General features: G+C 35.9%; 1 protein-coding gene across 5 annotated transcripts in view; it reads left to right on the top strand.

Annotated features, from left to right (window-relative positions):
- Nucleotides 1-15,649, top strand: part of SEMA3A (semaphorin 3A) — a 463,579-nt gene that overhangs the window by 377,988 nt on the left and 69,942 nt on the right. For all 5 annotated transcript variants that reach the window (XM_019451313.2, XM_019451314.2, XM_019451315.2 and 2 more), the window contains one exon: nucleotides 3,565-3,684. In XM_019451313.2, the coding sequence (XP_019306858.2) occupies nucleotides 3,565-3,684 (120 nt within the window). The remainder of the gene's footprint in view (nucleotides 1-3,564; nucleotides 3,685-15,649) is intronic.

Here is a 15,649-nt window from a genome sequence, read left to right as displayed (position 1 = left end):
TAGGATCGAGCCCTGCATTGGGGTCCGTGGAATTTTCTCTCTCTCTCTTTCCCTCTGTCCCTCTTCCCTACTCGTGCACTCTCTTTCTCTCTCTAAAAATAAAAAAAATACGTTATTAAAATATATATTACTTTAAAAAGTTACTGATATTGAACATTGGTAATATGAGAATGTATCCTTCATGGCCTCTTAATCGTCTGGTGCGCTACAGCTCACAGATGACTCTTGCTAAAAATAATATTCAGGTGGGAGGGAATTTCCTATGACTGGAGGCAACTGGTGCCTAAACTGCAAACTTCCTTTGGTTTCTGAGTCCGTTCTTTAATTCTGTTTTTAGTACTAAATTGATCAGTAGCTCTCCTGCTGAAGAATTCTCTGCTTTCTCTAAATGACCTACTTATCTATTGTCAAAAAAGGAAACAAAATCAGTCTTTCTGCCTTTGCCTTCATTTATATTGATTTTTGCTTTCCTTATGTGGGAGTGGATAAAAAGTGGAAATTATAAAACAAGTACATATATTAGTAAGAGAAGCAAATACCTCTATATATCTAAGTAACACTTTCTTTTGGTGGTGTTTTTGTTATTTCAGCTCTCCTGTGAATAGAGTTTACACATAATAGCAACCATAATTATGGATTTTACTCACACTGAACAAGCAAAAAAAAAAAAAAGATTGAGGGAAAGGGATTAAATCTACTAATTTCCAATTATGTAATAAGTCAAAGAGACATAAAAAATATATTTAAAAAAAATTTTAATGTTAATATCTTATTTTTGAGAGAAAGAGAGAGAATGTGAATGGGGGAAGGGAAGAGAGAGAGGGAGACACAGAATCCGAAGCAGGCTCCAGGCTCTGAGCTGTCAGCACAGAGCCCAATGCGGGGCTCGAACTAATGAGCCATGAGATCATGACCTAAACCACCCAGGCATACCCCCAAGAAAAGAATAATTAATGACATTCTTTACTCTTCCATTTCTGATTAAACCTCCTATTGGACATGTTCTGTCTGACTACACTCTGATATGAAATTGTTCAGTTTTCACTTTTGGTGATTCTCTTTTCACCTTTCCTGATTTTTATCACCTAACACATGTTTGAGAGGGCAGTGAGGTTCAATGAATAATTTAATACTTTTGATTTTTCAAGGTAAAGAGGACACAAGGCATCCTATTAGAGCTGTTGCAACCTGAAAATATTTGAAATTAACATGAACATTTTAGGCTGCTATTACAACACATTTTTAATTAGTACCTTCTTCTTCACACATCTCAAGAAAACTAATTTACCTGAAGTTTAAAAATCTGTTACATCTATTAATTATTTGTAAAAAGATAAAAAAGTAACCTTAATAAAAGTATTATAGTGATTAAATATAAGTAAAAGTTAAGGAGACAATAAACATTTACCTTTGAAACTCATAGGTAGCTCATTCATAGAATGTTTGCTTAGAGAAGGTTTGTTTGGGGGGCACATGGGTGACTCAGTCAGTTAAGCATCCAACTCTTGATTTTGGCTCAGGTCATGATCGCACAGTTTATGGGATCGAGCCCCATTTCAGGCTCTGTGCTGACAGCATGGAGCCTGCTTGGGCATCTCCTTCTCCCTCTCTCCCTCCCCTGTGCGCTCTCTCTCTCTCTCAAAATAAATAAGTAAAGATAAATAAACAAACAAAAAAGAAAAGCTTTTTTTTTTACCTTGTGGGCAGATAAAATATTATTGCAACTATTATGGGGAGAAGAGGTCAGATTTGAACTTGATATTTAATTAAGTGAAGAGAATACAAGATGCTTTTAAATCCCAAAGATACTCTATTATGACAGCTTAGAATGTTATATGAGTACCATTCATTAATATATTGTCACATCATTATTTTTTATTTGTCTTGATTCACAACAACCCAAAGTAAATGATCACTATCCTAAAAGTCCATAAGATAAGGTGTCATTTAGTAATATTTCAAGTTATAATCTGGAGTTATGCACTGATTCTCTCTGCGTCACTCTTCTCCACTGCCTTGGACGTCGTCCAAAGATTGGTGCATCGAGACACTTCAGAGAACCACAAGCTTTACCAAAGGAACTGATTTGAGTTAGACCACTGAGAATGCCTGTTTTCATTATAAAACCTTCATGTGGAAGTGAGAATTGAGGATGTGAACAAAGAATATCACATGAGAAATCTGATTCATATATTCAATATACATATGAAATTCATTATAAATATGAAAATCCTTGGAAATAATAGTGTTATACAAATGTTTAAGTTATAATTTATCTATGCCTATTTTATTTTCTGCTTAATTTTCAAGGCACTGAATTCAGAAACATTAACTTATCCAAATGATCAGCAAGATAGTATTAAGTTTACTGGTAATTTTATTTAAAGATGATTTCATATTTTTTGTTTCATTTTGCTGATAATTCATTATAAGTAAGTAGGCAATACTGTATTTCCTAGATGAAATAATATGAGGTATTTTCTGTTTAAAGGAAAGAAAATAAAATTTTTATACAACCTTCAGTTTTTTAAAAGCTGGTGTAGTTTAGTGTAAGAGGCTTGAGATTAAACAAGCCTGAGTTTGAACTTTTACCCTTACTATCCTAGTCATCAGCTGAGCAGCCTTGGGTTTCTTGAACTGCTAAGTAGGGATACCATTTACATCACACGGTGGTTGACAGAACTAAATGAGATAATTGGAAAGTGTCCAGCCAGTGCATGACTCCCCAGCAAACACAGAATGGTGTTCAGTAAATATTAACTTCTTTTTCTCCTCCCTCTTTTCTTTTCCTTTTTTTTAACCTTGTGATTATGATTCCTCATTTATTAAACTCTGACCTAGAGTTGATTTATTTTCAGTAAAAATGAGTAAAAAACATAGTAGAATCTTGAACTATGGAGATTATGACCTATATTTATCAAAATTTCCTCCTCTTCAGATACATTTCTTTAATATATGAAACTACGTGATGGACTTGTTTTTAGACTATGTGATAACTTTTACTAAGAACCCTTCTCCCACCTGATACATTCAAAAATAAAAGCAAGAAAAAATTATTGGTGAGGAAAATACTAGTTCTTTCTAAAGTATTGTAAAATCTTACTAACTCAGGTACCACTGAAAAGGAAATACATTGACAATTTAATTTCCATTAAAATAAAAACCATAGAAGATTTTACAGTGATATCCTACCCTAATAAATAAGGATATTAGAACAGCAGTACAGTAGCTTTATACCTCTGTATTTTGCACTTTGTCTCGCATCATAGTAGAAAAGAATAAATGTTAGGTCTTAGTAATGTCTACTGAACCATATTTTACTCAGTTATTTGAAGTCAGGACTTACGGAGTAGATGCTTAATCAGTGAGTGATCTCATAATAAAATACTCCTCAACAAAGACACAGAATAAAAATGAGTAATTGCATAATGATGCAGATAGCATATCTGTGTTCTTTCTAGCAGGGTCATAACTTGAGACTTTCCTTCTGTTTGATTCATTTTGTTTTTCTTTCCTTAATTGAATTAAAGTATATGTATGTGGTTTTATTCTGTCACAACATAGATGGAGAATTATACTCCGGGACCGCAGCTGATTTTATGGGGCGAGATTTTGCGATCTTCAGAACTCTCGGGCACCATCACCCAATCAGAACAGAGCAGCATGATTCCAGGTGGCTCAACGGTAGGTGGTGTGTGCAAGAGCACAAGCATGTTATGTAACACGTCTAACTGGAGAAGTCAGTGGAGAACTTTCCCTATACGGTACCAGCGGTGTGACTTCAGATTTAGTATGCGCTTAAACTCGAGCTAGTGACTTCATGACTGTGGGTGTGAGAAAATAGGGAAAACAGAGCAAGATGAGATTAAAAATTGAGGAAAATATTTGCTTCATGCCAAAACTGAAGTTTCTCAGCAGTTAACTGTGGAAAGAAATAGATCTGGGTTGGAGCTGCGGAAGGGAGGCAATGGAAAAAGATAAGAGGGCTTACCAGTCTTACATGGACAACACGACAGATGTCAACGTGTAGTACATTTTATCTCCACGCATCTCTCATAGTGCCCTGAGAGCATCATACGTTACTGAACATTTAAAAAAAATTGTAATGCTAATAACATTATGTTGAAAATATTTTCTTTTTTTTTTAATATGAAATTTCTTGTCAAATTGCTTTCCATACAACACCCAGTGCTTATCCCAACAGGTGCCCTCGTCAATGCCCATCACCCACTTTCCCCTCCCTCCCTCCCCATCAACCGTCAGTTTATTCTCAGTTTTTAAGAATCTTTTATGGTTTGCCTCCTTCCCTCTTTCTAACTTTTTTTTTCCCTTCCCCTCCCCCATGGTCTTCTGTTAAATTTCTCAGGATCCACATAGGAATGAAAACATATGGTATCTGTCTTTCTCTTTATGACTTATTTCACTTAGCATAACACTCTCCAGTTCCATCCACGTTGCTACAAAAGGCCATATTTCATTCTTTCTCGTTGCCAAGTAGTATTCCATTAATATTTTCAAAATTTCAAAGGACTTTATTGTTTGTAAAAAATTTTTTTGTAATATTTATTCATTTTTGAAAGACAGAGAGAGACAGAGTACAAATGGGGAAGGGGCAGAGAGAGAGGGAGACACAGAATTTGAAGCAGGCTCCAGGCTCCAAGCTGTCAGCATGGAGCCCGATGCGGAGCTTGAACTCACAGACCGCAAGATCGTGACCTGAGCTGAAGTCAGCCACCCAACCAACTGAACCGCCCAGGCGCCCCAGGACTTTATATTATTTCATTTTATTCTCTTTTCATCTTCCTTAAATTCTCTTTCAGTTTTTATAGGTGAAGAAATTAAGACTAATATTTTATCTAAGATTGTATCTAATCTAGTAGTACAAGATTTGTAACAAGAACCCAGTTTCCTGAACTTCAGGCACTGGCTTCAACTTGATCAAGTAGATACTTTTTTTTTTACTCTCTTTCTCTTTTTAGTATGTAAATAAATTTAGTGTAGGAGAAAATGTACGAAATTTATATGCCTAAAATAAATAAATACAATTTTCCTCGTTTTATTTTGCCTCATTAACAAGAATGGAGCTCATGGGTTACCGTCTAAGTTCTCATTAAGATGCTTGAATATTTTCATTCTTCAAACTTCTACCACACTTGTTTTTCCTGCCCTTCCTGGAACCCAAAATTCCTTTCATCATCTCTCTCTTTCATTGGTTTGTTAGAGAAAGATCACAGTTCTGCTGTTGAGCTTCATTGAAACTTCCAGAGACCGTGAGTTGTGTATAATAATCTTTGTCCTGAAATGTCTCTTATTTTAAAGTGACTACTGAAAACATAAAACACACCTCCCATTAGCTCAGCATCTCTGCCCTCCTGCAACATTTCTGATCATCCTATTATTTTTTTATGTATTAATGAGTGGTGTGCCTCTTCCATGTTTGACCATGCTGCCTTTCCACTTAATTGTATTGATATTTTTTTCATAGTTTCACCCAATGTACATTTCTTTTGTGGTCTTTATCTCTCCTTCCATGATTTTCTCCCCTCAATGGAAGACTTGTTTGTCTGTTCTATCCAAACCCTTCCTTTAATCATGGTGTGATATGAAGTCCCTATGCATCTAAGTCCATTTAGGGAAGTTTATGCTCCCTTTAGCCAACTTTAAACCTGAGTTTGAGTCCATGAAACTGCTTCTCCAAAAGCAGTTGGTGATAACTGGTAACTTTCTGTACACTTTATTTAAATCAGTCTCTCCATTTGGACAATATCTCTTGCAGCATTTCTTATTGTTAAGTAGCCCTTTCTCTTTAAAGAGTCACTTCTCTTAGTTTCCCTTGTTCCCTGCTCTCTCAAGTTTTTAGTAAGTTTGACAGCACTTCCCCGTTGTTTGTTCTCTTCAATGCAGATGATGCCTCAAATCATTCATAATTGAGCGCAAACACTGTGGTGTTCAAAAGGGTTTGGACATATAGTCAAATATCCATCCTGGGGGGGGGGTCATAGGAGGAATAGTGGGTGACCTTATGAGAAATTAGCGGCCTCACCAAGGAAAGGAAAAGATGCTGAAATCACCATAATACTATCTGTATAAAACTATAAAAGAACCAAACTCTAAAAATCTCAGGGAGCAATTTTGAAATATCCACTGTCAATTATTAAGCCTGGTCTTTGTATGGAGGCAAAATGGTGGGAAAAAAAACCTCTTTCAACATTGCTATCTGCTCTGTTCTCAAACCGAAATAGTTACGTAGGAGGGAAAAATGTTTGTTTTTTGTTCAGCAAGGAGACTTTGATCTACTAAGAACTCTAAAGGGCATACAGGCTTTCACTGTCGATGCGAAAGAAAATCCAAGAAGATGGAATAACATAAGGGAGACTATAGTATCCATTTCATTTTTATGGCCTTGGAGGAAAAAAGTCATCAAGTTAAAGCTGCTTTTGTGTTGCACACTTACATGTTGACAGCCGAGTCTGAAGAATTTACACTGTGGGAAAGCAGTCATTGTCCACAGCTCTGTACTTCATCTTGCAAATGTGTAGTTCATTTGAGAATTCGGTTATCAGTCTCTCAGCACTAAACGTGAGAACTGATTTTACCAAATTAGCACAAAGGTTACATTTGACAGGGTGCAGAAACCAGAACTGCTGCAAGATGGAGGGTACGGACACATTTGAGATAGAACCAAGGGATTGTGTGAATCACAGGCCTCATGAAATTAAATGCCATTCCAGAATAAAATTGGAAACATAATGTTTACATATTCATGCATAAAATAAATGAGTCTAAGGCATCAGCATAGACTACACAATCATTTGTGCTGACAGAAGTAAAAAATACTAGCAAGGTACTTTTTGGAATGTCTTTGGGCCTATTAAAATTAATTTTGTTTTTCTTCTACTCAAAGAAAAAGATTTACTTTTCTTTTCTCAAATCAATTCAGACCTATTCAATTATTTTGGATGCACCAGTTGCCCTATCTTAAGTGACTTTTAATGCTGTTGAAGACAAATAATAAACGAAAATAGGAATAATACGAAAATAGGAAAAATTAGGAATGAGTAACAATTTTATTTAAAAAAAATTTTATTAATGTTTATATTTGAGACCATGCAAGAGATAGAGTGCAAGCGGCCGAGGGGCAGACAGAGGAGACACAGAATCTGAAGCAAGCTCCAGGTTCTGAGCTGTCAGCACAGAGCCTGACGCGGGGCTCAAACTCACGAACTGTGAGATGATGACCTGAGCCGAAGTCAGACGCTTAACCGACTGAGCCACTCAGGTGCCCCAGAATGAGTAACAATTTTTGATGAAGAAACATAAGAGGAGGAATCTATTGATTTTTACATAACTGTGCTTTAAATATGATTTTTTAAATTAGCCCCTAGTTTAAGGTTACTAGGTATTAGAACAACTTGTGATTTAAAAAAATGTACTGGTTTGGGGCGCCTGGGTGGCGCAGTCGGTTAAGCGTCCGACTTCAGCCAGGTCACGATCTCGCGGTCCGTGAGTTCGAGCCCCGCGTCAGGCTCTGGGCTGACAGCTCGGAGCCTGGAGCCTCTTTCCGATTCTGTGTCTCCTTCTCTCTCTGCCCCTCCCCCGTTCATGCTCTGTCTCTCTCTGTCCCAAAAATAAATAAAAAAAGTTGAAAAAAAAAAAATTTAAAAAAAATAAAAATAAAAAAATGTACTGGTTTGAGTTTGACATGATGTGCCCAAATTCACTGTTTTGTTTCTTGTACATTATAAATTCTCTCCATCTTAAGTCATTTTAACTTCATTTAAACTTCACTTCCAATTTCAACTTACTAAGAGTGTGAAAATTAGGTACAGTTCTCTATATATTCATAGTAAGAAAACTAAGTCTATGGTGCTGTTGCAGTCATGATTTCTTAACCATTTGGTATGTAAGTACTGCTACCTACTTATATGTGTTAACCATTCATTAGAGCAGATAGTTGCTAACCCACTTTTATTTTTCTTTTTGATGGACACTGTTTCCAGTATTGTTTATGTCTAGGACTGATGGTGGGATGTAATATGAAATGGGGGAAAGACTACAGTCTTTACAGTAAGCTTCACCTTGCCTTTACTTTTAATGGGATTGCCTCTTACAGTAGTGGAAAACTGACATTGTGATAATGTGTAAAAAAGTTCTAGGCAAACAATCGACATATAGTAAGCACTTAATAAATGTGATTTTTCTCAGTATCCTGTACTTCACTTCCATTGGCTGGAGCACGCTTAGGAAGTTTCCTCAGACCCATTCTGTGAGTGATTATATTTGAGTCAGGGTGAAAGGGCAGTCCAAGTCAGGTTTAATATACGAAACCACATGCCTCCCTGAGAGAGCGAAGGCCCAGTGAGCACAAACTGGCCTATTTACAGTGCCCGGAGTGTGAGGCCTTCCCATTCATGTCAGGAAGACCTGTTTTCTTGTAGTGGAATTTCTTCACAGGATCGTGCCCGTGGCTAGACCAGCCCCCTTGCTCTTTTCTGTGATGGAAACGGTGTGCAGGTCATCGTTCCACCTCCTTTCACTTGTGCCACTGCTACCGGGGTGGCTGTCCTCTGCGGTCGTGCACTAGGAGTTTCCATGTTCTCTGAACATTCAAGTTTCTCCACTAGACATTTTTCTGAAAATAGAACCAAGAAATGTGACCGCAAATAAACCATGAGAGCACAAATTAATATTACATAGTACCAGATACCTAATCTCAAATCGCTTGTACAACTCTTTCCATGCTCTGTTTTAATTCTGCCATCTTCAAAGGCATAAACTGTCAGAGTATCGAATTGGATTTTTTTTAATAATAAAATGAATTATCTGACTCTGTATAATGTCAGACTTCTTAACGATGCCATTCTGAATTATTTCCTGGCTTACATAAGTCAGTATTATTTTGCTGACCTTGGAGGAAAAAGCCCTCTGGATGCCTTATTTAGTGGTTATATGGGCAGATGAGTATCATAGAAGTTGAGTGACCGTTCAGTTAAAACAACAACAGCAACCACAAATGTCCTCTTTGTTTTCATAGCCTATAAAAAAGCAACAGGGATACGGTCTTTTTTTTAACTTTTGAATTACATCTCCCACGAATTATATTCTTATTCATTAAACATTCTGAGGTATCAATGTAAAGAGTCACAAATAAAAATTATAGTATTTTTTGATTATTTCTGCTGAAATTATGCTGAAGCAAAGGTACATAATATTTAAAAACAGTCTGTACCTAAACACAACATAGTGGTCACCTGAGGTTTTGTCTCCTGAATCTATTACCTAGAAAAATGTTAAGCCTGATAAATAATGCATTCCCCCCCAGAAGTATAATCTTTTTAAAAAATACATACACAGCATGAAATTATTCTACTCTGCAAGTGATGATAAATTTAAGAAACTCACTAAATATGATTTCTCTTTTCATAAAGAGCAAAAAGTTACCAAAATATAATTTTACTTAGTCTCCCTTTCTGAGGACCTATTTTCTATTTCACATTTTGTGTAAAGAACATAATCGCTTTTAACTGGTACAACTCTCCAGTATGGCATATTAGACACACACTTTGAACCACTTATTTCAAAATTTGTCAGTGAATTATGAGAGTAGAAAAGTAACATTTCAAAATATCATTATATTTATTTAATGGAATCCCACTTTTTAAATTAAAATCGATGGAAATGTAGAAAAATGAGACAATATCTTGGAAAATTCTTTAAATTGAAGCCGCCCCCTTTTTCCTTCTTGGTTTTTAACATTATTCTCTCTAGTCTTACCATCAGTTTAATGAATACAGAGCCTGTCTATACCAATTTCCTCTTCTAGCCTCACTACATTCAGAGCTCAGTGGGCCTCAATAGGGATTTACTGCTGACTGGGTAATCTGGGTTCATGTGTGCAGTGACATCAAGCAAGAGATTTACCCAAAGAAGTGGATGCCATGACAATGCGTGTAACCATGGTGTGACCGGCCTCTCTGACATGGCTCTCAAAAGCTTTCCCTCTGTGAAAACAGAAGCCTGTTTGCAAATTAATTAGTTTCTGGCGGCAGCTTGATTGTTGACCCAGAGTTTGTAGAGTGGAAAAACAATCAGATTAGTGTGCTCAGGGTAAAAGACCAGTGTGCAGTTGCGTGTGGCTTGCTCAACTATTGAAACTATGAATGGACTGAAACAAATTCTTTTCTGAGAAGCCTAGGCAGAGGTTAAGTGTGATGAGCCTAGAGCTCCCCAACAGCAGGGGCTAGCGAATTAAAGGATTTTAGCCAGATAAAGCTGAATGACAGCAAGTGATGCCATTGAATTTTAATGGCATGGATAGTTTTGGGGAAAAAAAAACACACAAAACACTTGTTACCTTCTAATCACTCTTAGTGGGAAGAGTAAGTTGCCATATTATTAGATGTCTGCTTGACACAAATACTTCCATAGTGGTAGATTTCAGGAGCTTTCAGACTGGAAGGTTTTAATTTATAATGTCTCAAAAAATATCAAAACAGTAAAAAGTTATAAAGTAACTGTCTTTTCATGTAGGTGAAATGTTTGCTCATTTATATATTCTAACTGTCTCGTGAGGTGTCATCTTCACATGCCCAATAAAATGAATCCTGAATTAAGGAGAAATGTTGACTCATGAGAATAGGTGTGCTGTTTATTTTTACAAATACCAAATCACATAAACATGCCAAGAATGGAAGTCCTCAAACTTAGGACAAAAAAAAATTCTGCATGTAGTTTTTGATGATTAAAAGTTGTTTCACTCAATAAATTATTGTTTACACTTAATTTTGTTAGATTACCTAACAACATTAAGCCATATATACTTTTCCTTTTTAGATACCATTGTCAGATAGCTCCCTAATAACAGCTATACTGGCTATCACAATAGTTTCCCATTCAAAAATCATTTATATCTCTCAGTTTACAAGTGAATTGAATCCAGATTTTGCTGCCTGTCAAGTCCTTTATCTTCTGATCCTAAATGACTTCTCCAGTGTTAAACACTAGCATACTCTAATCAAATAGTTGGTTGTCCTCAGATTTACTCTCTTTTTCATTTAACCATACCACTCTACTGATTGATTTTAATCTTTCCAGCTTTGAATCGCAAGAGCACATAGGTACTCACTTGTATTTATCATGGGAACTACCACTTTACCTTACACTCTGGGAAATACCGAGTAAGAAATTCTTGAACAATCTGCTTTGCAGGTTCTGGAGTTAAACTGACTGTGTTTGTATCCCAGGTACTCCATCTGCTACCTGTATGACATAGGAGGCAATTTACTTATTTTCATCACCCAGTTACGATTTGTAAAACATGGTTAATATTACTATACCGTTGTACCGAGAATGAATGAGACAGTCCATGTAGGTTAATAAGAATAGTATCTGATAATACAGTAAATGCTCATGACAGCTTTGGTTGCTTCTGCTGTCATTTACTTATAGGCTCCCAACATAGCACATAATACACATTTAGCAGATTAATACAGTGAACCTGTCTGAAAGTGATGTTTGCCTTTTTTTAATCTGTTCTCAGGTTATTTTGTTTTAGTTGATTATTGTCATGGAGCATTTAGTACATCAAGAATAAATAAAATTTAGCTTTAGTATTAAAATAGCAAATAACATTTTAATCAAATTAAGCTTAACGAAATTAGCAGAAGAAGTAATGAAATGATGAACCAAGTTTTTCCAAGTGTTAACTTAGCTGTAGTAAGTGCAATATTCGTCATTTATGAAAAGAAATCATTAGGTTAATTCTTTATTAACAATTTTTCCAGAATTAATTAAGACATTGATTGCTTTTGAGAATGCTAGGAAAATTGTTTATCCTGCTCTATCACAGCTCAGCTTTTTTTTTTTTTTTTTTTTTCTCACGTGTGGACATCATTGGTGACTTTTGGGATAGTGGTTAAAAGTGCAGAGTCTGTGGAGCCTGACTCCTTGAGTTGGGCAAGAGCTGAGCAACTGTAGATGGCAGATAAAAAGATTTCTGTGCTTCATGTCCCCTTTTTCTAATGTAAATAATGATATTTCCTCCCTTGTCAGATAGTTATGAGGATTATGTATGAGTGAATCCATATAAAGCATTTGCAAAAGTGATGGCTCTTACCAAAACAAAACAGTTTAGTTGATGTTAGCTGGCTTTATAATGTTATGCGAGAATTTTAAGGAATGGAACCATAAAATACCTAAATATGCCACATCACTAAAAATGTAGTAGAATGCACAATCTCACTTAACTGAGCAGCCAGTATTTTTCTAGGAAAGCAGTGAAAGTGGCTGAAAGATGAGAATGAACTGATGAGGTAAAGTGAGGATGACATATGCCCTTTCCTTAGCCGGAGTCTGTACATGCACGATTTCTTACCTAGTGATGTCTGTACATTTTGATGAAATTACATCTACCACTCCTTTGCTTCCATGAAAAGAAAAAGCAGTTTTTAAGCTTCATCACACTAAGTTGCTTACATATGACAAAGAGTCATTAAAATGTTCTATACTTCACATATCAACTAAATATAAATTACAAAATGTTATCTAGGAAAAGGGTCTTTAAAATGTTTTCCCAATAATACTAGTAAGAAGATTTAAGTATGTTTTTTACCCTTTAAAAGACCATTTTCGGGTTAGAATTGTTTATGTCACTATATGACTTAAGAAATGAGGCAAGTGAAAATCAAAGCTCCTTCACCTTGTTCCCACCCCTACCTCCCACACCCTGCTCTAATCAATTTTTCAGTTTCCTTTTTTTTTAAATTTTTTAAAAATGTTTAGTTTTGAAACAGAGGGAGACAGAGCGCGAGTGGGGGAGGGGCAGACAGAGAGAGGGAGACACAGAATTTGAAACAGGCTCCAGGCTCCGAGCTATCAGCACAGAGCCCGATGCGGGGCTCGAACCCACAAACCATGAGATCATGACCTGAGCAGAAGTTGGATGCTCAACCAGCTGAGCCACCCAGGCGCCCCAATCTTTCAATTTCCTGTAGCACTTTGGATCATCACATAAGTTGTGCACTTTTAACTGTATACCACTATACATGTGGTACTGTATAAATTTTGATTCAAAAATCAACGTGCATGGGCACCTGGGTGTCTCAGTCGGTTGAGCACCTGACTTGGGCTCAGGTCATAATTTCGCAGTTCAAGAGTTCGAGCCCCACATCGGGCTTACTGCTGTCAGCGCAGAGCGCACTTTGGATCTTCCACCCCCCTTTCTCTGCCCCTGCCCCGCTTGCGTGCTCTCTCTCTCTCTCAAAAATAAATAAACAGTAAAAAAAAAAAAAATAAACAAGTTAATTAATTAAAATTAAAATAAAGATACATAGTTTAAAACTAATTGCAATTCATTAGTAATACTAATTTATATATTGATGTAAGTATAATGTAAATGTTTTATTTATTAGAAGTGTAGTTTTTAGTAATTTGCTTGATGATTTACTAAATTAAAACTGGTTTTGGATTTAATATAAGCTGAGAGCATAAGAGACCCATCAAAAATGTGTCTCTTCAATATGTTTATAAATGTGTCTAAATTCCTGTAAGTCCAAATAATCTCTTTTGCTCATTTAATTGCTAATAAATAAGATGCCAGGGTTTCAGTATCAAAGAGAGCTAACCCATTTATACATTTATAAAATCCTAACATGAATATGTATGGAAATAGGTGACAGCAGATAGAACTGTCTCTTTGGGATCCACACTGCTTTTTCTGTTTAGCATACAATGGAATTTAAGTTCTAGCCAGTACAGAATTGTGTTTTCAGTTTATACATTGTCTTATGACCCACTTATAATTTAGTGAACTTTAATATGCCTAGTGACTGTAAAAGCTAGTCAGTGCCAAGGCTGATATCAAAGGGCTGACTGCCACTTAAGTTGCTTAGTATCCTAGAATGGCTGTTTTATAAAATACGTTTTCTAAACACATTCAAGAATAAATGAACAAATTATACCAATGTTTTGCAAGATGAGAAAGCAATCTTGTAATTTAAATGAAAATAATGAGTTCTGAAGGCAGGAAAGAATAACAACACATGGATTACCATAAAACATTACATTTTGGGGTGAATTAAAGGGAAAGAAATCTAGTTATACTAACAATTCACATTAGAGAATTTGGGCTTATAGGGCTCAGTGGAACCAACAAGGCATAGGATACCTTTGATCAGTCGCCTTCTTGTGTTTATAGTAGTCATATTAAATATTTTGATTGAAGAGAAATTATTAAAGTAGTGGCATAATGCCACTTGCCATAAGAAAACTAATGACTGCCCTTCCTGTGATGTTATTGCTATCGATTTCCTATAAATAAAAACAGGGAGAAAAATCACATCCCTTTATAGTTATAACTCTGATCAGCCAATCAGTGCCCAAATTCTAATGAAATTGCCTTTGAAAGACCTTGAGATAATTGTGTGCTAATGAATCTTAAACTGTGAACTTATTTTCCATGTTTTTTCCAAGCTGAAACTATTTTTATTTCCTTCCTTCTTCATTTCTAATTCCTGAATGAGAGCAACTTGTTGAAAGCAATTGAAAAGACTGGCTTGAGCTAGGAACATGGTAGCATGATGTAGAAAAACAATGACAAACAGTTAACAGGTCCAACTTGTTGTTGTGCAATGCAGAAGTCATTTCGTAGTGATACAGCAGAGACTGTAGAACGTAAGAAGAATGTAGCCATGTCATGAAGATTTGTAGAATCTTTACTAAAATTATCATTTTGATTAATTTTGCCATTTTGATTTTGTAAAAGTATACTGTAGCCCCACTTAGCAATACTGCCTTAATCCACTCACAAATTCCCAAACTCTTCATTCTCACGAGGATCATGGTTATCAATAGATGTTACTAGTATTTTAGTATAGAATGTTCCAGGGATAATAGCAAAGTAAAACTTTCTCTAATATACTTTTTTTTTTTTTAATGGTTTTATTTATTTTTGAAGGAGAGAGAGAGACAGACAGACAGAACATGAGCCGGGGAGGAGCAGAGAGAGAGGGAGGCACAGAATTCGAAGCAGGCTCCAGGCTCTAAACTGTCAGCACAGAGCTCCATGCAGGGCTCGAACTCACGAACTGTGAGATCATGACCTGAGCCGAAGTCAGAGGCTTAACCGTTGACTGAGGCACCCAGGCACCCCTCTAATATACTTTAATATAACTGAGGAAGCTGAGCCAGCAATTGCTGTTATAATTGCTTACTTAGAACTATTGCATGTTTTCTTGGGTAAGAAAACAGTTCATAATAAAGAAGAAAAATACATTTTTTAAACAGAGATCTGTCCATTGGTTAGAGTCTGCAAAGAAAGCTAAAACGGAAGGGGGAATAAAGGGAGAAAAGAAAAGAGTAATTCCTATGGTAAATAATAACTTCCTAATTAGATTGTGTTTTCATCCCTCAACCATAATAAACACGTCTATCATAATAAATTTTATAATACACACACCAAAATAAAAATCTCCAAATGACACCATAAAGTCTTCTATCTAACCAAGGTCTAACCCTGAAGTTTTTAGTGTAAATTAGATGTGATCCATATTAAGGAATTTTTTTACAGTTTATAGAAGTACATAATGTTATTGGAACATATATTCGTGAAAATACTCAGATTACCATTTTATATATTAATATATGATTGTTA

Source organism: Panthera pardus, unplaced genomic scaffold (assembly GCF_024362965.1).
Source record: "Panthera pardus isolate Hobbes unplaced genomic scaffold, ASM2436296v1 HiC_scaffold_8, whole genome shotgun sequence".
Lineage (NCBI taxonomy): Eukaryota > Metazoa > Chordata > Mammalia > Carnivora > Felidae > Panthera > Panthera pardus.
The sequence above is the reverse complement of the archived record's forward strand: the minus strand, read 5'-3'. Positions and strand labels throughout refer to the sequence as shown.